General features: G+C 39.5%; 1 protein-coding gene across 6 annotated transcripts in view; it reads left to right on the forward strand.

Annotated features, from left to right (window-relative positions):
* The window catches only part of LOC149280671 (actin-binding LIM protein 2-like), an 83550-nt gene that overhangs the window by 22233 nt on the left and 36465 nt on the right, over window positions 1-24852 (forward strand). For all 6 annotated transcript variants that reach the window (XR_016278138.1, XM_089500268.1, XM_089500267.1 and 3 more), the window contains 9 exons: window positions 3760-3943; window positions 7137-7246; window positions 9348-9474; window positions 11660-11753; window positions 15898-15985; window positions 16398-16456; window positions 16922-17005; window positions 20640-20786; window positions 23776-23896. Coding sequence is in view for 5 of the 6 variants with exons in the window: in XM_089500268.1 (XP_089356394.1) it covers window positions 3760-3943; window positions 7137-7246; window positions 9348-9474; window positions 11660-11753; window positions 15898-15985; window positions 16398-16456; window positions 16922-17005; window positions 20640-20786; window positions 23776-23896 (1014 nt within the window). In the remaining variant the exon portion in view is untranslated. The remainder of the gene's footprint in view (window positions 1-3759; window positions 3944-7136; window positions 7247-9347; window positions 9475-11659; window positions 11754-15897; window positions 15986-16397; window positions 16457-16921; window positions 17006-20639; window positions 20787-23775; window positions 23897-24852) is intronic.

Consider the following 24852-nt stretch of genomic DNA (forward strand, 5'->3'; position numbering starts at 1 on the left):
CACCTATTTAATTACAGTTATGAAGTAGCAACAAAAAGAATTTCATGGGTTTGGGTCACCACAACATGAGGAAATGTATTAAAGGGTCGCAGCATTAGGAAGGTTGGGAACCACTGATATACCCACTCCTCCCTGGGAGATGTGTTTCTGTACAACTAGACAGGCCAGAACACTAATGCCTTCCCTCCTTTCCTGCTTCTTTCCATGTGGTCATGAAGCTCAAAAGAGACAGGGACGGTTTCATTCTCCTTACCACATGGTGGCCTTGAAAACCATGGTTCCTTCAATTACTTCTTTCTCAGCAGTGCTTTTAGCATCTTCCTCTGTTTCCATACCTTTTCACCCAGAGTAATAGTAGGGTCCATCACTCTGATCTCCTAATGCTGACAGCTTAGAGGGTCATGCCAATGATCTCTTAATGCACATAATGGTGGCCATCACAGCAGCTTCCACTCAGGAATGCAATTCCACTCAGGAACACAATTACCTGAAATAGAAAAAGTCCACAACAAAGTCCACACCGAGTCCATCTGGCCTCTTTATAATCTACGTAGGTCTCTAGCAAGGGACCCCAATGTCATTCCAAAGACTGTCCAAATGGATAGCCAAGATTTATCTGGCTTAAAATCTAGCTAAGCAACCTCTCCCTAAGGGGATACAAAATCATCTATTACCTAGTAATATTTTATTTGCTTTTACAACCTGGATGTGCCCTCTTTTGGACTGGCAATATTCTCCCCTGTTCATCAGTGACCCTTTTCTGGTAAGTTAGTGTCTATAGTCATCTATATGTATGAGTCACAGAGACCACAAAGAACAATAACAGGTTGCTTACCTGTATCACTGTTTCTTTGAGTGGTCATCTGCACACTCACATGGCTTGTCCTCCACCCTACCATATGTCACTTCTCACTCTGTTTTCTTGGTGCTGATTGATTGCATTGAACTGGCAGGTTGGAAGTGGCAGGAGTATCCGTGGGTAAGCATGGTATCTGGTGCAAGGGCCAGAGCAGTTGCCAAAAAGCTGAAGCTTCATTCTAGAAACTGCTGATACACTTTGTGGATATAACAGATTAACCCATCTATGTGAGTTCATAGATGATAACTCCAAGACTACTGATAGAGGTAAGCAACCTGTTCTTTCTGACATGGAGTAATAATGTGTTCCCTAAAATGCACTTCCAAATATGATGCAACACTCTGCACAAGGGAAGCAAAGCAGTTGATAAAACCAAGTGGAGCAAATCAGGAAGATCCATGATCAGGACTTTACACTGATATTTAATAAGCAGCCCCCACAGTTGCTTTAAAGAAAGGGGCAGAGGCCATCTGGCAGAAGAAGTTTCCTTTGTCTGCCCCCTTCTCAAAAGCTGCAGTACACTTTCTTGGGAAACAGTTAAATCTCTCTTCATACAGAGCTGCTTTTCACACTTTTCAAAGCAGTCAAAAAGCAGTGAACGTGGTGTTTTCAAAAGTGGAGAGTCCTTTGATGAGTTCACCAATGCAAGAAAGATGTTTAGCTCTCAACTGATTATAACCAAGTATGCAATCCTATATACGTTTTAATGATTGCATGTGTAACCTAATAGCAGTGTGTGAATCTGTTCTTAGCCATCAACAGGGTGACTTCACACCATTGCAACTTTTGAAAGGAGTGATATGAACCTCACAGCTTGGTGATCTATTCCTTTCCAAGAACTATGTATACCAGTTCACATTCACTTCTTTTTGGACATGGAAAGAGACTTAATAATATTCATACTGCAAATGCCTCTATTATCCCATGGAAGCAGAGAGTGTGGTATGGAAGCCTGATGCCAAACTTCAGCCATTTGTTGAATCTGGCATTTTATTGAATACTTACATAGCTATATTTAGACTGTGATTGTGGGGAAAGAGTAAATGTTGGTAAACAGAGACTGAATAACAAGGGCAGCACTGGAAAAAGGTATGACAGTTCTCCAAAATGAGAATCTTTATGAGCAGTGTAAATTGAAGTTCAGTGCTCTCTGTCAAAACAAAAATAACTGCATTTTTCTTTTTGCAAAAAAAGAGTTGTTATCCTGTATAATTTCCCAGTATTTGTTTTACATTAAACTACTGTACTACAAAGGCTCTTGTATAATTTCACAACTTTTTATACTACCCATGTACGAGCACCACATAAATGTGCACTTAATTTAATATGGGTAGTTGAGAGTGTAACCACAGAAACAAATCAATTTGAGAAAATTGAAATATTTGAGACTATTGTAGTTAAAAGAAAAATGAAGAAGCTAAAGCCATGTGTAAATTAATAACAGGGAATTGGTATGTACCAGATCAACTTCACTTGCTGGTCTATAAATAAATTTTCTAAAAACTACTGTGTGTAATCCAATCCCACATAAGAACATTCTGTAAAGTGAGAGTGTTTCACATTACAGAAGAGGCCATATGCAGGAAGGCAGCCAGTGGATGATAAAAGCTTAAAACAAAGAAAAATGCTGTTAAAACATTTAGATTGTACTATCAAAATCTACATAGCACTTTGTGGTACCCTATAGACTAGCAAAATAATGTTAATATAAAGTTTCATGTTCTATAATCTACTTCATCAGATACATTAAATATTATATTGGTTTACAAATGTATATACAAACATGGTTGGCAGGGAAATGGGAATGTAAACAGTAAGGTCAGAGGGTAATAAAACACAGACAGTACACTTGTGGTAATTACCCTTTAACAGCAGATAATTATATCGTTAATATTATAATTACTACTACTACTATTCATGTTTACTTATAATGCCTTATATTATATTATATTATATTATATTATATTATATTATAGTGTCAGTTTCCCCATAAAACTGGACACAAGATGGCTTACAAAAATTAAAACACATACAGATAAAAGCACACGTAAAGAATCTTTAGCACTGATGAGCTGATTAGCACAACATCTAATATGAGTTGAAAATCTATGGTGCTTCCTTTCACCTTCTGGATGCTCACCATTAATTGCTCTCTCATTTCATTTTCTTTTCTCTCTTTGTTTGCATATGCATTACCTAAGAATCATACATTATCCTTTCCATTAACTACCTCACTCCTGTCTGTAGTGCAATATCCAAGACCAGGTCCTGCAGTAATCTTCTCTGACTAGAAAATTCCATCTCCATGGAGAACCTGACTTAACTAAAGGGGCTGCCCAGCTTTTTCATGAAGCCATGTGCTTGTTTCCTCTCCTCTTTGGCTCAGAAATCTATTGTGGGGACTTGTAGTAGGCTTCAGGAAAGAGCAGGGCAGGCAGACAGATGTCACCCATTCCTAGGAAGTTTGAGGACAGTTACAGGAGCATCACTTGCCCACAAGTGAAGGTAAGATGATGCAGGATCCAAATAACAGAATATTTTTCTGAAACTGTGTGTGTGGGAGGGTGGATGGGTGGGCTGCTTTCAGTAGCGATTAACTCTTAATTCACCTTTCCAATACTGTTTGGTTTCCAGACTGTTTGCACATGAAATTTTGCTGAGGTAGAGAATGATTGACTGAACACAGAAATAACCAAATCTTGCTTTTCAGTAGATAAAGATGTTGATAACAGTGATGCTTTTCTTTCTTAGAGACGGAATACTTTCCCTTCCCTTAAACAGTCCATCAGTGACTCTGTAGCACACAGTGCATTAGCTGTGATCAGTTTATTGAGGGAGAAGTGGTTTCAGTCTTGGGGAAAACTTATCACCCCAATTGTTTTGTCTATTTTTGCCCACAGCGTGCGGATGTGATTTGGCCCAAGGAGGTTTTTTTGTGAGAGAAGGAGACTATATCTGTACTGTGGATTATCAGCGACTCTATGGCACACGGTGCTTTAGCTGTGATCAGTTTATTGAGGGAGAAGTGGTTTCAGCGCTGGGAAAAACTTATCACCCCAATTGTTTTGTGTGTGTGGTTTGCAGGTAAGTTTCTCTAACTACAACTTGTAATTGTATCTTTATTTTTGAAATGAGATGAACCCAAATAGTTAGGCTGGATCTACATTGTAGAATTAATGCAGTTTGACACTGCTTTACCTGCCATGGCCCAATAATGTGGAATTCTGGGATGTGTAGTTTAGTGAGCGATTTAGCTTTCTCTGTCAGAGCGCTCTGTTGCCAAAACAAACTACAGATCCCAGGATTTCATAGGATGGAGCCATGACAATTAAAACAGTGTCAAATTGCATTAATTCTGCAATGCTGCAGCAGCCTTAGGGCCTATACAAACCAGCACTTTGTGCCGGCCTGTGGGCAGAGCCAGGGGTCATTGTCCTCATGTTGGATGTCCTAACCCCGCCCCTGGGGCACCATTTTGGCGTTTGCCGGTCCACACAGCGTGCACCATCATGACACACCTCATGCTGATGCAGCGCTGAAGGGGTGTCATAAAGCCACACTACCGTGGCTATGGTGCCCCTTGGAGGGCGCAAAAAGTAACTGCTCTTTACGGCTTTTTTTGTGCTCTCCAGAGGCCGGGTCGGGGCCCACCGTGAGGTTGCTGTGGCCCCAATCCAGCCAGTATACGGGCAGCTGCAGACTGCCCCAAAGGGTCACCACTCCATCAGGATTTCTTCCTAACATTTGTTTGGAGAACGATTGTGCACAGAAATCTCAAACCTGGAAGCTTGTTATCCATGAGCCCAGTGGGTGGTTGAGACTTTATGCTCCCTAAGCATCATTTTGTATGTACTTGGTCTAATCACAGAAATTTGTTTTGCTAGGTCTAGAGAAGAATAGCAAAGAGGCATTGTGTTATGGGTTATTTTATTCACTGACAACATTTATGGCTCTTCTTTCCACAAAAAGTGTGCATTGCTTTTATACCATGTCACATCTCCCCTCTTCCCTAAAGAGAGACAAACGATCACTGTTTACCCTGCCAAAGAGGAAGGAAGAGAGAGCTAGGCCCACTCCATCATGCAGGCTGGTACCAGATGTCAGTGGGCCCAGGACAGATTACAGTGGACCCTTGTTATACGCTGGGGTTTGGTTCCAAGATCCCCCGTGTATAACAAAATCCGTGTATGCTCAAGTCGCATTAAATACAATGACATAGCAAAATGATGTCCCTTATAAAAAAATGGAATATCAAGGTAAATTTATACTTTGTTGGAACATTTTCAAACCGTGTATGCTTGAATGTGTGTATAACAAATTCGTGTATAAGAAGGGCCGACTGTATATCTCTTATCTATTCCCCCTAGTGATTTGTGATGTTATCATAACTAACCTGTAAATTTAGATGTTTCACTTTTCTGTCTGTTACTCTCTCCATAATGTTTATGTTGTCTCTCTTAGGCTAACACATAAATTGTGTGGCAAAGACAGGCAAATATCCTGTTCAGTTTTAGCACAGCAGAATGCTCTATCACAGTGCATTAGATCCCCCAGAGCCTGCTTCCCAGTACAGACCAGTTGTATCTATAGGTGCATCTTTAGTCAATGTCTAGCTTTATGGGACCTTCAGATTCAGCGTAATATGCCTTGGTAAATGTTCTGTTGAGACGTAGAATCATAGAATAAAGAGTTGGAAGAGTCCAACCCCCTGCCATACAGGAAATCTAAATCAAAGCATCCCTGACAGATGGCCATCCAGCATCTGTTTAAAGACCTCCAAGGAAGGAGACTCCACTACACTCCGAGGGAGTGTGATCCACTGTCAAACAGCCCTTACTGTCAGGAAGTTCCTCCTAATGTTGAGGTGGAATCTCTTTTCCTGCAACTTGCATCCATTGCTCCGGGTCCTAGTCTCTGGAGCAGCAGAAAACAAGCTCTCTCTCTCCTCAATATGACATCCCTTCAAATATTTAAGCAGGGCTATCATATCACCTCTTAACCTTCTCTTCTGACATCACAGTCAGTTTCCTATGCCACCTTTCTCATACTGCTTTGGCTTTGCAGATCCTGCAGCTAGCCATAGAGGAAATAAATGGCCATTGATACAGTCATGCTCCCTATGGAGGCACTTCCTTGGTGGCAGACTGTGAGTGCAGTTGGTGGTCAGGGCCATCCACAGCCATTGGTTACTGCCACTGCTACTCATTGCTGCTGTTGTGCTTTCATAGAGAAATACCTCTTGGATACCTTCCTGAGTAAGCAACCAAAGTCAAGGTACTCGTGGGATGGTCCATTACATAGCCAGTTTGCTCTATAGCATCCTCACTGAATGTTCCCAAACTGATTATTGGTTTATTAAGCTAGTGTATGTGTGGGAGGGATGACTGAGTGGAGGTAAGCGATTATGGAGACCCTGACCCTACCAATGCATATTTCCCATGTAGAGCTCCATAGTCATTTTTAGCCAAGTTTGCCTCATCCAGACTTTGGAAGCAAAGCAGGCCAAGGGTGCTGTTTGTTACTTTGGAATTGCCAGGAGGTTGGGAACACACGTTTGCCGAGAGAGCATGTATTTCTGTACTTTGATTGTGATCTACTTTTATTATGAATCTGTTCTGATTTTTTGTGCAATGCTTATTAGAATTGTAAGCATATATACAGTGGAAAGCATAGTTCATGTGATGTGTTAATAGACTGGTAGATGATTACACATTTCTATTGCAAAATATTTGTCTGTTCCATTTTATATCCAGGCACTGATCTCTCTTGTTAGCCACTACTTTTTTCAATTTCATTCTTCTTCATTGCTTAAACTAGTTTAAAATAGCAGGTATATATATATATATATTAAAAATGGCAAGTGGGACTACATAATTCTGTTGGTGTGTGAATAGTATAGACTATAGGTTTTGACTGGTAGGAACCTCATTTTCACATGTTTATTTCTATATGTCAAAAGCTGGCATGACCACTGTTTTACTATGAAGTGTGCAACCACTGTACACTTGTCCCTCCCAATTTGCAGGGGATCTGTTCCAGACCCCCCCCCCTTGCGAATCAGAAATATCATGGATATTCAAACCCCATTGGTTATAATAGTGGTGTGCTTCCGTGCCCCCCATTTTGTCCCACTTTACTTGCCATCCGTGAAGGACCAAAACCACAAACTCCAAGTCCGTGAATGGGGAGGAATGAGTGTATTTTTAGTCCCAAGTGGCTATTTTATATTCATATTTTTGATGTGTTCACATTACTTTTAATTTATCCTATGGTGCAGGCAGCCTTTTCCTCCTGGGGATCGTGTCACTTTCAATGGCAAGGACTGTGTCTGTCAGAAATGTTCTCTGCCACCTGCTGGTAGCAACATCAATATTCCAGCCCTCCGAAGTAAGTCACAGAGTCTTTTATTTTATTGTGAATGGGTTTTTCCCCCAGTTAAAATAAAATTGCACTCCTTAAAAGTATGCTCTGCAATTCCCAGTCTGTTTTTTCAGTGGATGTGCAGTGAATATTTGAATATTCACAGGCTAGTCTCCAAATATTTGATTATCTTTATTTGATATATAGTGACTTAATTTTGGTAGCACTGCTATATATCAGATGTAAAATATTTGCTAGCTGGAGTATAATGAACTCGAGCATTTTTCAAGATTTGCCAGGTTTCTTGCAGATTCTGTGAAATACAATATTTTTTTATAGCAAGGGTGAAATACCACAGTTAACAGATACTCAAACCAATGCAGTCCCACATTTTAATATTTAAATATACATTAAAATTCTTGCAGCAAAAATCAGACTTTGGTAAAATCTGAACATTTGTGAATACTGTCTGCACTACTTCTTCAATGAAAAGATTGACAGATCAAAAAGACCAGTCTGAATTCTTAAGAGAACTTTTGTTTTCTATTGATGAATGAGTATATTTGAAAAACTGTAGTGTTTATTACATGCTTTGCCCTACTTTTTCTCCATTGCATGAAAGGAGGCAAGGTTCTTTTCCTGCTGTTCAGCTGCTCTCTGTCCTTTAGTTCAGTAATAGAGGAGAGTTGGGGGTGGAGGGAATGGAAGGTCAAACTTATCCCTTCCCCCACAGTCCTGATGAGCATTGCTTAGGAAATATGACTTGCTCCCTTCTTTTGCACACATCTGTAGGAGAGAACCATGCCTTAGTGGCTGAATACATGCTTTGCATGCAGAAGGGCCCAGATTCAAACCTGGCACCCTCAGGAAACCCCAGTGAACATCACTATCAGTCAGAGCTGTCAGTACTGAATTAGATGAGGCAATGACCTGATTCTGTGTAAAGCAGTAAGTTAACACATACTGCTCTGCAGATCAACAGGGCTGGATGGCTTAGGCTGCAGGTATATCACTTTTCTTCTACCATTTAACCCTTTTCCTCTACCATAGGAAGCTTATTGATACATCAAATAAGCAATAGGACTCTGTGGCCGTTTTTGTGTGTGAGGGCCTTTCATGCCTTCCTTCATCTATTTACCAATACAGTGTGTGGTAATACATGGATGGTATGATTTGTTTTTGTCTCCCTCACCAATATTCTTACATGTTTGTATGAGATTTGTTATGTTTTCATGGGAGATCCGTTCTGGACTCCCCCCCCCCCCCCGCAAAAATGGAGGCTCACACAGATTCAAGCCCCATAGGCTTGAATGGGGTGCATACACATGTGCAAGTCTGTGCGCATGCGCAGGGGCACACCCCATTAAAAATAGCAGAGATCGCCCCTCCACAGATTTCCAAGGTCGCAAATCCAAGATCTGCGAGTTTGGATGGGTGACTGTACTAAATAGAAAGTGGATAACACCATTATTTCATTGTCTATGTAAAGCAAGGGGTTTTTCCATTTGGGAACTGCAGAATAAGGAACTGGAAATCCTGAAAAGCCAAATTTAGCCCCACAGCATGTGGTTCCCCACCTATGATGTAAAAGTTTGCAAGGTTGCATACATCCACATGCATTATGCCTGTATTTGAAGAGAAACAACTGAAATAATTGTGGTTGTGCTGTATCTGTGGTAAAATAGCAGGTGCTCTGTCATGCAAGTAGGATGGGTAGCAGAGTCAAGTGCATACTTCTGTTTAGTTTTAGTGGGGTTGAGCATCTGATGAACAGGGCAGAAGCAGACACAATGAACAAATAACATCATCAACCAGTCACTAACATTTTAATTTGTCTTGTTTTAATAGATAATATTTGAGGGGAAAGGTATTATATCTAAAACAAAATCCTTGTATTCTACTACCAAATATATTAATTAAAAAAGAGTAAGAATTTAAAAACATAAGATGTTTGTGGTATCTACCTGTAATTGTTCTAGTTACGTATTCACTGCATGGCTGTCAGGGTGTCCAATATTTATTGTCATGTTCAGCCATACCAGTGAATACATGCACAAAATTAGGATGTTGGTATTTTTCTGTAGCCTCAGAATAGTGTTTAAAAGTATTTTTCCCACTTTGTTAACAGATTGTGGAAACTGTGGCTCTGAAATAAAAAATGGACAGTCTTTGGTAGCATTGGACAAACACTGGCACCTGACCTGTTTCAAATGCAAGATATGTGGAAAACTTCTCAGTACTGAATATATCAGCAAGTAAGTTGAAAAGAGTGGATTCAGCTGCTTTTAAAACACTTTTCAGCAGTATGTTATCAAAATATGTTCTGTTTGCATGTTGTGGTATAGGATTTTGTTGTGGTATAGGATTTACAGACCTGGTGACACATTAAGGCTATGGATTACCAGCTGTTCTTTTTTAAAGATATTTACTGATATAGGCATCAGAGTATGCATCATATCTAAAGCACTCCCTGCTGCAATTTCCTGTGAGTTCTACATGTTTTTTTTCCTTTGCTACATTTTGTTCATAACCCTTTCCAAAGATTTATATGTGTATCCATTCAGCATGCACTGGCTCCTCTGTTCATTTTGAATGGGAAATCCAGCTTCAAAATCCCTCTGTGCATTTTCAGTACCTTGCATCCATGCTGCTGGCTAAAGCCAGGTCAGTTATTAATAAAAGAGTGTTAATCCAGGACATAGTCCTAGATGAAGAGGCTGACCTAGTTCGTATCATCAGTGCCTGCCTGATTGAGACATCAGATCCTGCCTTAATACAGCTCTTTCTAGCAGGGTAATCAGTGCAGTGTCAGCTTAAGGATCACAGAACTGGAAGGGCCATTGGAATACAGGCATAGTCTAAACCTATTGCTCCTCGCTCCAGGATGCAACTATACCATTATAGTCAGGTGGCTGTCCCACACTTGCTTAAATACCTGCGATGGAGTTATATCCACAACCTTCTTAGGCAGTCTGTTTCATATCTGAATAGCTATTGTCATTTTGAGGTTTTTCCTAATGTTTAGCTTCCCCATAGTTTCTACCCATTATTTCTCACCCTGCCCTCCAGAGCAACAGAAAACATGCCTGTTGCATCTTTCTGTCTGAAGCCTTCAGATATTTGAAGATAACAGGTCCAGTGTGATGCTGCAATGAAATAAGCAAATTCTACATTAGATCATTTAAAAAGAAAATGAAAATCAGTAGTATCATAACATTTACATAGATTTATGGTGCAGCAGAATTTGAAATACCATCTACAGTTCTGGCACCTGAAAAAGAATAATGTAGAAAAGAGGGACCAAAATGATGAAAAGATCATAATAATATATGCAGAGGGTGACCTCCACTATTTGCAAAGCTGTGCGCGCCCTTGCCATGCGCACAGGGGCGTGCTCCATTCAAACCTATGGGCTTGAATAAGTGTGAGTCTCCATTTTCGCAGGTGGGGAGGGGTCCAGAACGGATCCCCCGTGAAAATGGAGAGCCAACTGTATTACTGTTGACCCTCTGTATCCACAGATTCTGCATCCACAGATTCAACCATCTACAGCTTGAAAATGTTTTTTGAAAATCCAAAAAGCAAACCTTGATTTTGCAATTTTTATAAGGGACACCATTTTACTGTGCCATTGCATTCAATGGGACTTGAGCATCCATTGATTTTTGGTATCCCTGCGGGGCTGGTGGTCCTGGAACCAAACCCCAGCAGATGCCAAGGGCCCACTGTACTAGATACTGACTGGCTGCTAAGGAAGGGGCTTTATGGAGGGTCACTGTGCCTTTCATCTTTTTCCTGAATCTGTTTTTTGATTGTTTTAATTTGCTTATTTTAAAATAATTTTTACCTTTAACATAATTTACTTGAATATTTTTTAGTATTATAACTTTCTGTGTTTTCAGTTGTGTCTGCTTTTAATGAAATTGTCAGCTGCCTTGAGAGAGAGGTGGAATAGAAAATAATAAATAAATAAGTAAATAATATTGATGGCTGTCAACTTGGATGGATTTCAAAGGGGATTAGATAAATTTATGGAGGATAAAGCTAGGATACTACTCATGGTGGATTTATGACAGATGCAATGTGTCACTCAGTATCACTCCTGAAGAGCTGGAGTGGGAGGGTGCTGTTGGTTTCATAATGGTTTCTTAGAAGCATCTTGTTGATTGCAGTGGGAACAGAATGATGGATTAGATGGGCCATTGTGGCTCTTCTTATTTTCTTAGGTTTTTATCTATATACAGGACAGACATGTCCTACAAGAAAATAGTAATGCAGTTTGTTTCAAATATAATTTTGGTGATGGGCTTCTTCACAGTTTCAGCCTTCCCAGGCACTAACAGTAAACTAAACTTTACCACTTCTATTTAAAGTAAAAGTTTTCAGCTGAATAATCCGTTTTGGGAGTTATCTATGCATTTGGTGTTTTCTTTCTTTCAGAGATGGTGTTCCGTACTGTGAAATGGACTATCATGCAAAATTTGGAATAAGATGTGATAATTGTGAAAAATACATCACAGGAAGAGTTCTGGAAGTAAGGGAACTCTTTTGCTTACAATTAATATATTTGGGGTGGGAGGCAATCTTGACAACTGATTTTTGATTCATGTGATACTAGCATTAAAACATTAATATTTTTCTAGTCTCCGGTCTTACTATCTTGAACTAAATTTATTAAAAGATAATATTCTAATAAACTGGATAGCAGTATCTTATTACCCTTATTGTTCTAATACATATTCCAAACTGACTTACATAGTTTACATTTTAAAGAATTATGTACAGTTATTTTAAAGAACTGTGTACCGTTCCAGAGATAGACTGCCACACACAACAGTGTTAGTGATCCTGTAATGAGCTTTATGGAATTGACTGGTTTAAATCCATTGTGCCTTTCAGAATCATCAAGTTAATACAGTATTGTGTTAAAGCATCTACCCCTATGCTATTATCATAAGTTACATTTCAAAAGGACCATAAAAAGCAAAAGTAACTTTATTGTCATAATGAGTAACCGTTTCTAGTTCTTTTTATCACTTATTTTTCATAGACATTTTGAAACATTTTGACAGGAATTTTATGTCATTATTTTATATCATCTTCATCATTGTCCCACCTTTGTCTCAAAATTGGGATGTAAAGTGGCTTACAATTTTAAAAAAGCAGTATCAGTAAAACATACAAAAAATGAACATTATAATGGAATTAAACTGTTGACAATATTAAAATGATTTAAAACTACACTTAACATAATAAAATATTGTTACAGTTTTAAAACAGTTTAGTTTAAAATAGTACATCACCCTCAGCCCATTCTTTAAAAACAGTTTAGTTTAAAATAGTATATCACCCTCAGCCCATTCTTTAAAAACAGTTTAGTTTAAAATAGTACATCACCCTCAGCCTATTCTTTAAAAACTTTCAGTTTTAAAAGGCTGTCAGAATCAAAAGGTTTTGCAAGGACAGCAAGAAGAAGGCCATTCTAGCCTTCCTGAGAAGGGAGTTACAGAGCCACCAAGAAGACCTACTAACCACATTTACAACAATGTTAGGACTGAGAGAAGACCTCTCCTAATGATCTCAGGGCCCAGGCAGGCCCATCTAGGGTGATCTAGGGCCTGAACAGACAAGCCAAAATAAAGCTGCTTTGGATCACTTTGGAGGTATGCTGTTTAAATAACACATGCATCCTAAGAGGCCGGAAGCTGCACCAAAGCCATGCTCCAGTACTAAGGACTGGAGTGTAGCTTTGGTGCAGCTTATGCCCTCTTAGGATGTGTGTATCATTTAAACAGCATACCTCCAAAGTGATCCAATGCAGCTTTATTTTGGCCTGTCTGTTCAGGCCCATAGTCTGCCGGATAGCTTGGACCTGAGTCATATAGGGCTTTATTGGCTATAACCAGCACTTTGAATTGTGTCCAAAAACAAACCGGTAACCGGAGGAACTATCTTTAAAGGGAAGTAGTACTCCTTATATCCTACCCTAGTTAACACTCTGGCTGCAGCTCTTTGTATTAGCTGAAGTTTACAAATACTCTTCAAAGGAAGTCCCATGTGGAGTATGTTGCAGTAGTCCAAACAGGATGTAACATTGGCCTGTTACAGACTGCCAAAATAAAGCTGCTTCGGGTCTCTTTGGAGGTATGCTATTTAAATGATGCATGGGTCCTAAGAGTCCGGAGGTCGCGCCAAAGCCACACTTCATTCCTAAGCACTGGAGAGCAGCTTTGGTGCAGCTTCTGGATTCTTAGGATGTATGCATCATTTAAACAGCATACCTCCAAAGAGACCCGAAGCAGCTTTATTTTGGCAGTCTGTAACAGGCCTAAGACATGTATCACTGTGGCTAGATCTGGCATCTCAAGGAATTAGCACAGTTGGCACATAAGGTTTAAATGCACAAAAACACTCATGACAACTGCAGAAAGCTGAGTACAGGAGTGCACTCAAAGTGCAAACTGTCTTCAGGAAGAGTGCACCCATTGAACTCAATCCCTGTTCACTGATCTGCCTTTTGACTGGATAAGAGCATCTCTATCTTGTCTGGATTAAATTTTGATTTGTTTGCCCTCATCCAGTCTGTTACTGATGAAAGACCTTGGTTTAAGACCTGCATAGCCTCCTTAGATTGGGGAGGAAATGTGTGATAAAATTGAGTGTCATCGCTATATTGATGGCGCCACACTCCAAAACTCTGGATGACATCTCCCAGCAGTTTCATGTATATATTAAATAGCATGGGAGACAGAACTGAATCCCAGAGATCAACAGCCAAAGGGCCAAACAGTAGTCCTCCAGCACTACCTTCTGGATTCGCCATTCCAGGAAGAAATTGAGCCATAATGCCACCAATTCCCAGTCCAATGAGGATACCAGGGCCACTTAGTACTCCAGCAGAACCAATACACTGGCATAGGTCATCCACCAAGGTGACCAAACTGTCCCACAACCAGACCTGAAACCAGATTGAAATGGATCTATGTAATCTGTTTCAGCCAGGAACCCCTATATGGGACCACATGCTATCATACCTTACCTAAGAATGATACGTTAGACATTGGCTAATAATTATCCATCATAAGGGGATTTATGTTGATTTTTCAACAAAGGCCTAACAGCTGCCTCTTTTAGGCAGATTGAAACCCAGCCTTTTTATAAGGAGACATTGGCCTGTTACAGACAGCCAAAATAAAGCTGCTTTGAGTCACAGTGGAGGTATGGTGTTTCAATGATGCATGCGTCTTAAGAATCCAGAACTCACACCAAAGCCACACTCCAGCCCTAAGGACTGGAGCGTGGCTTTGGTGTGGCTTCTGGACTCTTAGGACGCATGCATCATTGAAACACCATACCTCCACTGTGACTCGAAGCAGCTTTATTTTGGCTGTCTGTAACAGGCCATTGATTACTCCCTTCACACACTCAACAAGTTCCCCTTTGCCCTGTTTAATGAGCCAGGAAGTGCAACAGTCTAGCATATATGTGGTGGCTCTCACCTGCCCAAGGATTTTGTGCACATACTTAGACTATACAACTTAAAAAGTACCCAGCAACACAGAACAAGCAGGAACCAAGATTACATACACTGGAACTGAATCAACTACACCATCTGAGTGGATCTGAACAAATTTATCTGCAAAGTGCTATGCAAATTCTTTATAGCGGTCTGCCAAATGGTTTCCATTTTCTGCTTGAGGACCAGTGTGTATTAAGCCTCTAACTGCTTGAAACAATTCCACTAGATGGAGCTGGTGGCAGCAAAGATGGGTATGTTATAAATCCTAAGGTGTTTTTTTTTCTGTTCAAAAAGCAACAGTGCATAATAGAAAAGTTACAATGGCTAGATTTGCTCCTGATCTGACCAAACATCTACATGGCTATAGTTCCCTCTTGTTTTTCCACTCTTATATCCCAAAACAGCAGAGCTTTAATTTTTGCTCCAGCAATCTTAATATTGCAAATGTCTGAAGTTCTACCAATCTGTTAAACAGCTCTATCCTTTTCTATAGAGAGTCATAGTGATGCAGTGGCTTAAGAGTTGGACTACAACTCTGGTGACCAGAGTTCGAATCCCCGCTCAGCCATGAAAACCTACTGGATAACCTTGGGCCAGTTACATTCTCTCAGCCACAGAGGAAGGCAAAAGCAAATCCTCTCTGAACAAATCTTGCCAAGAAAAATCTGTGATAGATTCTCTGTAGGATTGCCATATGTTAGAAATGACTTCATGACACACAAAAGCAACAATAAAATCCTTTCTGTTTCTGTTTTTTTTAATTAATACATTCTAAAACAAAACATGACAACAAACACTACACCAAAACAACAATAAATACAAGCAATAACCCAGATAAGGCCCTGAAAATTATAGATAAAAGGTGTATTCAGGGATCCTGAAAGACATCCTTTCTGTTTCTGCATATATGGAAGAAATGTTTCCTCCTCTGCTGAAGCAACTACACACCTTCAACCCACCACTTCCATGCACAGACATCCTGCACAAGAAGAGGCATATTCACTCTCATACGTACTTGTTCACACATGTACATGAACTTTTTTAATTAATTGAAAATTGCTTCTGAGAAGGCATGCTGAATAGATCACACTACAAGTGGTCTAGACTTAGTACAGTCTGTGAACAGTTTCATCTTCATTCTCTTTTTGTCCCCCAAAAGGCAGGAGAAAAGCACTACCACCCTATGTGTGCAAGATGTATCAAGTGCAATCAGATGTTTGCAGAAGGAGAAGAAATGTACCTTCAAGGTAAAGGAGGAAATCTTTCCTGGTATTCATGAAATGAAATAGTTTAGTTGTAATTGGATTTGTTTTTATTGGGATTTCATATGACAAACACAACTTTATCTTCATTTGGATAATTAAGTCCCCTTAGGATAAGGATGATGTGGTAGAAAAATTGTGTAAACAAAATACAGAATGCAATGCTGTATGTCTGCTGAACAACTAATGTGTTCTGAGCTAATCACAGATTCTGATTTATTGTTCTAGTTAATCCAGCTCTGATTCTTCCCAAGGCTTATAATCTATGTGTAATTTAAGGCTGCACAAAATCTTATGCTATAGCTCTGATATTTGCACACCATATTGCAGTAAAGTATTGCAGTGAAAATTATTACAAAGAAATCAAATTAACTAGAATGCAACTTCTGTTTTTCAGGGGCTTCTATCTGGCATCCTGCCTGTAGACAGGCAGCCAAAGCTGAAGAAAAAGCCAAGGTAAAATAAGTGTGTATGAACCTTTACCCTTTGTATTTGAGATCACAGAGAATCAGAGAATCATAGAGTTGGAAGAGACTGCAACTGCAAATACAGAATGGTGCAGTGCTGAAGTACAAGCAGTAAGGAACTGTGATGAGCAAGCATTCAAAACAAGCCGGTTAGAATTGTTTTTCCCTCCAAGCCAAAGGATGTAGACTTTTACAAACATATATCTGCTTATTCTTTTTAAAAGAATGCCTTTAAATATAATGGGAGAACATTCATGTTAAGTATTAGAACTAACATGAAAAATAACAATGTCCTGGTAGATACAACTTAGCTGTTTAAGATGTACATTTTGCAGTGTGATCTAGTTGTATGGCCCAGTAAATACGAGTTCCGAAGTTCAATGAATGCAATCAAAATGAAAGGTTTTCTTTTAATAGATACATAATAAAATTTATTTTGCTTGTTTGTTTTCAGTTGCAGGAAACTAGAACATCATCTGAGAGCATAATTTCAGTACCTGCTTCAAGTACATCAGGTTCCCCTAGTCGTGTGATTTATGTAAGTATTTGTGGTAAAAACCTGTTCTTAGAAACAAAATAGGAACAATGAGGAGTAGGGGAAAGATCAAATTTGAAAATAAAAGGTAAGAAAATTGTGATTTTTATTGGTATGACCATCACCACAAATGGTTAGTATTTTGGAAAGTGTATTACAGTTACCATGAAGAAAGTTAACCCTAGTGCCTTCACAGTGCCTAGAGCTGAGCCCCTGGCTGGTACCATAACTTCCAGGCCTAGTTGGGGTTTCATGATGTCTGGACCAGGGTGAGACTTTAGCACAAGATTTGGGTGAAACTCTCCCTTGAAGTATAATTTAATGTCTTGCAAGATCCCAAAGCTTATAACACTTCTTGGGAATTGAGCAGGCCTGAAGGCCACAGTCATAAGTGAGAAACTAAGGAGGAGAGGACACAAGAGGAGCAAGGACATGAGGGAAGGACAAAAAGACAGATAGATTGGTGGTTACTGAAGGACAGGGGGGTAAATAAAAGGAGGAAGACTTCAGGGGAATGGGATGTAAGAAGCAGAGTGACAAACAGCTACTGGGTAGCAGTAGTAGAGGTGGATGCAACTGATGTTGAGAAAACTTCAGTGACACCATAGTTAATGTATGTGAGCACTGTTCACAGGGAGGCAAAGGTGAACCTCCTTGCAATACTCTCTCACCAAGAAAACCCTGGAATGAGACAGCCCCCTCCCCCCCAAAAAACAAAAACAAAAAATAGGACTAGAACACAAACTGAAAGATAGGAAGGAATAACAGTGGGAAATCATAATAGACAGATGATAAAGGGCACCGAAAAACTCAGAAAGGTGGGAGGACAACAATGTAAACATTGTCCAAGGCAGCACTACACATATAGGAATGTGGAATGTGAGACTCATGAGCCTGGAAAATCTAGAAATAGTTTTAAAAAAAAGTAAATGGAAAAATGAAATACATAAACAAAGCAATACTGGAGTGAGCAAGCTAAAATGGACAGCAATGGGCTACTTTGACTCAGACAATTACACAGTGTTCTGCTCAGGAAATGAAAAGACAAGAAGAAACGGGATGGCTTTCATACTAAAGAGAGGCATGGCAAAAAGCAAAGTCAGACCGAACCATGTCAATAAAAGCCTTTAGGGAAAACCTATAAATATTGCCATAATCCAAGTATATGTGTCAACCATGGAGACAGAGGAAGAAATTGGGAGATTCTATGAAGGAGTCTAGGAAGTAATTGACTACATACCAACACAAGACTTCAAGCTAATCATAGGCAATAAGAATGCTGAAGTAGGCAACAAAGAATAATATTAATAATAAAAAAAAAACAGAAGAAGGTTTGCACTAGGTGTAAGAACGAAACAGGAGAGTGTCTGATTCTGTGAAGCCAACAACCTATTCACTGCAAACACCTTCTTCGTACAACCAGATGGTCAATACAAAAGCCAGACAGAAGCTCAATTCTTGTGCCAAAACTAGACCAGATGTAGACTGTGGTACAGATCATGAACTAATTATCTCAAAAATTAAACCTGAATAAGAAAACAAAAATTGTCATAATACCAAAATATGATGTGAACAATATCCCAACAAAATTTACTGACAATGTAAAAAATAGGTTCATGCTATTAAAGATAATTGACAGGGAACCAGAAGAACTATGGGCAGAAGCCAAGGGCATAAGGAAGAATGCAGAAATATCCTACTGGTGGCCAAAAAGAAAGAGAATAAACAATGGATAACATGAAACGCCTCAAGCAGTAGAGGAAAGAAGGGAAGCAAAAGGAGATAGGAACAAAACCAGAACCATAAAAACAACAGCACAATGACTAGTGCACAATGATATAGAGAACTGCTATAATGTAGAGAAATAGAAGACAACAAAAAGAAACAAGAGACCTCTTCCATAAGATCCAGGAACTCAAAGGGAAGTTCAGACCAAGGGCTGGGATGCTCCACGACATGGAAAGGAACATACCACAAGATCAAGAAGAAATAAAAATATATTGGATGCAATACACAGAAGAGTAATATAAAAGAGATAAAAAACTGAATGACACATGGAACAGAGAACCACACAAAGAGGAACTTCAAATTCTAAAGAATGAGGTGGAAGCTGCAATAAGAGAAATTGGTAAAAATAAATCACCAGGAACAGGTGATATTCAAACTGAACTGCTAAAATCCACACAAACAGAATCAGCTAGTGTTAACTAATATATGTAAATATGGGGAAAAAATGGTGGCCGACAGATCGAAAATGATCAATATACATCCTAATCCACAAAAAAGGAGACACAAAAGACTGCAGCAACTATAGGACTATAGCATTAATTTCCCAGACAAGTAAAATTATGCTCAAAATTATGCAACATTCTGAAGTGGAAGTCCAGGCCCATCCCAGGCATAAAAGATTGACTGTTGAAATTATACGATGCCATTGAAATGAATAAATTAACACATCTACTTAGGCACAACTCTCTAGGAAAAATTAAAGAGGAAAGGGTTATGGTACTTAATTTTTTTAAAAGATATTTGCTTAACAAGGTAAGGTTATATACATATACTGTACAAAGCTATAAATATACTGTGAAGTCAAAGGCTTTCATGGCTAGCATCCAAAGATTTTGGGGGGATTTTGGGGGCTATATGGCCATGTTCTGGAAGAGTTTATTCCTGACGTTTCGCTAGCAGCTGTGGCTGGCATCTTCAGAGAATGCTGGCATGAAACAGAGTGGGGTATATATACTGTGTGACCCTTGGTTGAGAGAAAGTGATTTGCATGTTAATCTCTTTGTTGATCTGTTGTTGAATGGCAAGGCCTCAGGCTGTCTATTTAATTAGTGATCCGTTGTCTCCTGGGGAAACCCCTGATTCTGGGTGGTATTTGCACATGCTGGGTCTTGATTTTGGTGTTTTTCAGGACTGGCAGCCAAACTTTAAGGGTTTCTTCTTTCCTGTTGATTTTGTCCAGGTGTTTGTGGATTTCAATGGCTTCCCTCCATAGCTGCAGTATATGGTAAACTCCTGCAGCTGCGAGAGGCTCTCTCCTACCCTTCACTGAGTGCAGCATTTGAGGGAAAGTATTTTTACCATACATCAAAGGAGTTACAGACAGAATAGGGAAACTGGTGAGGAAACACAACCTCCAAATGATCTACAAACTGACCAAGAAAAATCAGCAAATGCTGCGCTCAGTGAAGGACAGGAGAGACCCTCTCACAGCCATAGGAAGAAGTTTATCGCACACTGTTCAGCTGTGGAAACCTCTGTGCTTCATAATATCCACAGGTGGTAAGCTTATCACTTACTTGGTTTTCTTTTGTGCCACACCCCAAAATAACTGGAATTTTTTTGTCAGTTCTTCAAGATGTGAAAGCAGGAAGCAAAAACCTGAGGCATGGAATTTTTCAGGTTGGAATACATCCAAGGATATGCAGATTGAAGCCTATTTCTTTTATTGTGTTGAAGCAGCGGAAGAGGAAGATAGATCAAGCTGCCTGTAATTCGGAGAGAGAAAGGAAGAGGGAGAGCCCTATTGGCTGTCTCCACCTTTTTTTTACATCTTTTGTAACAAAAGTGGCTTGTGATGCTTTCTTTGTAAAGATGTCATTTCCCAGTGATTCTTTCTGTTATTTTTTAGGCAAAACTTGGTGATGAAATACTTGATTACAGAGATTTGGCTGCTCTTCCTAAGAATAAGGCCATCTATAACATAGACCGTCCAGATATGATTTCCTATTCTCCGTATATCAGCTATGTGACAGACGACAGGCACATTTATGGGGAGGTACTGACACCGTATATGTACATCTGCCTGTGTGTGTATTTGTGTGTGTGTGCATTCAGTCAATCTGAGCAATAAGACTATCCACAATGGTGAAATAATCCAGTTTGACACCACTTTAACTGCCATGGCATTCTGGCTACTGTAGTTTGTTGTGGCTCCAGAGTCCTCTGACAGAGAATGCTAAACTACAGTTTCCACAATTCCATAGCACGGACCAATGGCAATTAAAGTGTTCTCAAATTGGATTATTTCTGCAGTGTTTTCCCATATTTCTTAGCTATTAGGTTCACATATTTTAATTATAACTCATATAATAAAATAGATTCCCCAGGTTTTTCCAGTTAAAGAGTGTATGCTTACCCATGACAGGATTTTTGCTACATTTAACTTCAAAATTCAAAACCAGACTAAAAGAACATATGTAATATGTAATGTAATGTAATGTAAGAACATAATATTTTGTTGTACATTTGATTTTACAGTACGATGATGTAATAGGATACATAATACTTTTCTTTTTGTAGAATCCCTACATAGAATCTTACTGTGTTTTCCAACATAGCTTATATGTTATCAATATATATTGGGGGTGGGGGGATTTGCTGTTTTTACTAATAGTCTATGGCTCAAAACAAGCGGGTATATGGGGGTCACTTTGGAGACTTAGCTTTTACACGACGCATGCTCCCGGAGCACCTGGAAGCTGCACCAGGGCTGCCTAAGGCAATCCAAAACCAGCTTTGAAAGGAGCCGAAAAGATCTGCTCCTTGCCGTGGTCCATCTGGGACCATGGCAGGAGGCACCCTCAGGACTGTGGTGTGTGTTCGCCACAGCTCTGGGGTGACTTGGCCAGGAGGGCTTCTGGATTCTGGTCTGTTTCGCCCCTTTGTCACTGATGTGCATTGTGGAACACATGTTGAAAAATAGCTTGTTTCTACAAGTATTTATTTTACTTCATTTCATTGTAACTTTTAATGAAAAGTTGAAGGTTCTCTGATTAATAATTATTAATTAGAATATCTCTATCCTACCCTTTATTATGAAATCTCAAAGTAGCATACAATTTAAAAAAGATACAAACAGTTTAATTTTGGATAGTTCTAGATTAAAAAAAGAATAATTTAAATAGAATTTAAATAGAATGAAAACATATTATATAAATTTATAGCAGAAAAGACTAAAGTAGTCTAGGGCCCTATCCAGATGGGCCCTTTGCGGCGCATCCACAACGTGCTAGGGTTGCCTCAGGGCGGTGCATGCAAACGCCCCACACGGCGCACGTAACTGTTATGTCACAGCTGCACAGCTTCCATACAGAGCTGTGCAGCTGCGACATATATGCGCCGTCTTTGGCGCTTTGTGGCGCAGCAAAAAGGAGCCGCTTTTTTGAGCTCCTTTTCTGCTGCGCAACTGCGCTGCGCAATTTGTATGCTCCGACACAGCTGCGCAGCGGAGAAAGGCGCCGAGGAGGCGTCTCTTCTGGGCAGTCTGTACCCCGCCTAAAACACTACTCTTAAACAGTGATGTTTAAGAGGTACAGGGACTGAGGATTCCAATATGAAGTCACAGGGACAATGTTACACATAGAACAAGGATGTTTACTAATTCTAAAATTTACATTATATAGTAATTAAAATTATATTTCACTCTTCCTCTGTGAGCTTAAGATATTGCACATACATCTTCTATTAAGGAACTGAATAGGTCTATTCCCTGCCCTCCCCCCACCCCACCCCACCACCACCAATTTCTGTTCTGCAAATTTCTGCTGTGGAATCACAGCTGTTCTGGATACAGCCTTTCACTCTGTGCTGTTTATCTTGTAACTTAACCTGTTCTCACTACATCACAGCTTGAATAATGGTTATGTAGTAGTAGTGAAGTCTGCCATCCATTGACTTGAAGATAGCCCTGCAGGCCGCAGAAAGATACAGAGCAACTAAAATTAGTTAGTAAACAAATAATCCATATTTTTAGTATGCATACCAAGGCTGAACATCTATTGCAGAAATAATCTGTTTAGCTCTGGTGCCATAACAAACTATATTTCTTGAGCCATGACAGTTAAAGTAGTTTCAGATGGGATTATATCTGCAGTATGGATGCAGTCCAAATTTCCCTTTAGTTCTGAACGCCCTTAAGTACTTAATCTAATGGGGCTAATGCCCAGGAAAACTAGGGTGGTGTAGTGGTTCGAGCATTGGGACTAGGACTCTAGAAAATAGGGTTTGAATCCCCACTTAACCACGGACACGCACTGGGTAACCTTGGACAAATCATACTTTCCCACCTAGGGGTGTGTAAAAAATCTTACCAAGAAATCCCTGTGATAGGTGTGTCATAAACTGGAAATGATTTAAAAGTATTCAATAACAAAACTCCCACATAAGTATGTAGAGGACTGCAGCCTTCAATTTAATAACAGAAATTTTCCATCAGTACTATTCAAGAACACTTTGAGGATGTAAAACTGTTCTTCCTAGCTACTAGAGTCAGTGGTGTTCCAGTCTGAGGTGTCACCTGGTGTGGGGACAGGATTTTGGAGGGGTTCTTCTTCCCAGTCCAGCACCGTTTTACTTGCAAGTAAAATGATTCTGGGCAGGGAGGTGGGGTACACTGGGCCCTATTTCTACTAGCCTGCCACAATTTTTCTCATGAATGGCACTGGGCAGGGAGGTGCAGTGTTGCTGGGCCCTCTTCCTCCCTACACTCAACCAGATGTCACCCATCTTCTGGGATGTCACCCAGTGCCATCTGTACCTCCACACACCCCTAGTGATGACACTGACTGGGATACTTAATAGTATGAAGATAATAAAGTTGAAATATTTCTGGTTGAATTCATCTTTTGTCTTTAGAATTGAATAAGAAAAATATCATTACTACAACTAAAATATGGGGTTATCACAATAAAATAAATGCAAATGTGACTGATTAGAGATGACTTGTAAGTAAACATTCTTATTTCTCTTCCTTCTGTTATTCCTAGGGTGACCATGATGACCGGCCTTCCAAGCAGCATAGGATGTCAAGCCCTAGTTCCACTAGCTCACTTGGCTATGGTCGCAACACCCCATCTTGCCATTCTCCACAGAATTACAGCCGACCAGGTAATTGACAAGGAAGCTCATTTATTCTTTTGGTTTTGGTTTTCACCTTGGTCATGTAAAACAGAAAGCATTCTTTTTTTAGATTTCTACATGAAAGAAATAATTAGTTATAGGGTCATTCTAGAATTTATTACACATTTCATATAGGATGTGAAATAGGAAGGAATTCAGAACATACAATGAAATTTATGGGGTGAGTTACCTGATACTGTTTTAGTAAAACTGATATCCTGCATATGTAAGACCCACATGAGAAGTGGGATTCCTGGGGGCAGGGAGGGGAATTAAGCAACCCTTCTTCCTGGCATCAGCTATTGCCAATAAACAGCCTACATTTTCATGCTCTTTGTCCAGAAAGTTAATATAGTTGAATGCACCTGGATGCATTGACCTATTTCATGTGTTTTTATTGTTGTGGTTTTTAAAACATTTTGTTAGTCACATGGCTTACTTACTTTTTAAAGGAAAAGCAGAAATATTTGAAATATTTCTGCATGAATATTTTTCTTTTGCCTTTTATTTTTGTACTGTGTGTATGTATGTGTGCCTGTGTACACGTGCACACATAGTATGCTCCTTTGGAATCCTACATGTAGATCTATTGAAGGGGAAAGTCCCTTATAAATAGATCTATGTTTATATGAGACCCAAGCATGTTACATTTTTCCCTCTCCCTGCCTATGTGAAATCCTGAGTTTTATGTAAACGTTCATCCTCTGAGAACAGGATAGGGTCTGGAGGAATAAGTCTTCAAGTGTGCATTATTTTTAGCTGGTTACCTTGAAGTTATTGAGGAAAAAACTTCTTTAGGAAATAAAATGTATTTTGATTTTTTGTTTTGAAAATGAATCAGTAAGGTATATATAATAGAATTATAGAATTGGAAGTGATACTGAGGGCTGTCTGAAGCTCTACCATACAAGAATACATAGCTGAAACACTCCTAGGAGATGACC

This window comes from Sceloporus occidentalis, unplaced genomic scaffold (assembly GCF_023333645.1).
Source record: "Sceloporus occidentalis isolate IW3139 unplaced genomic scaffold, rSceOcc1.0.p SCAF_150, whole genome shotgun sequence".
Taxonomy (NCBI): Eukaryota; Metazoa; Chordata; class Lepidosauria; order Squamata; family Phrynosomatidae; genus Sceloporus; species Sceloporus occidentalis.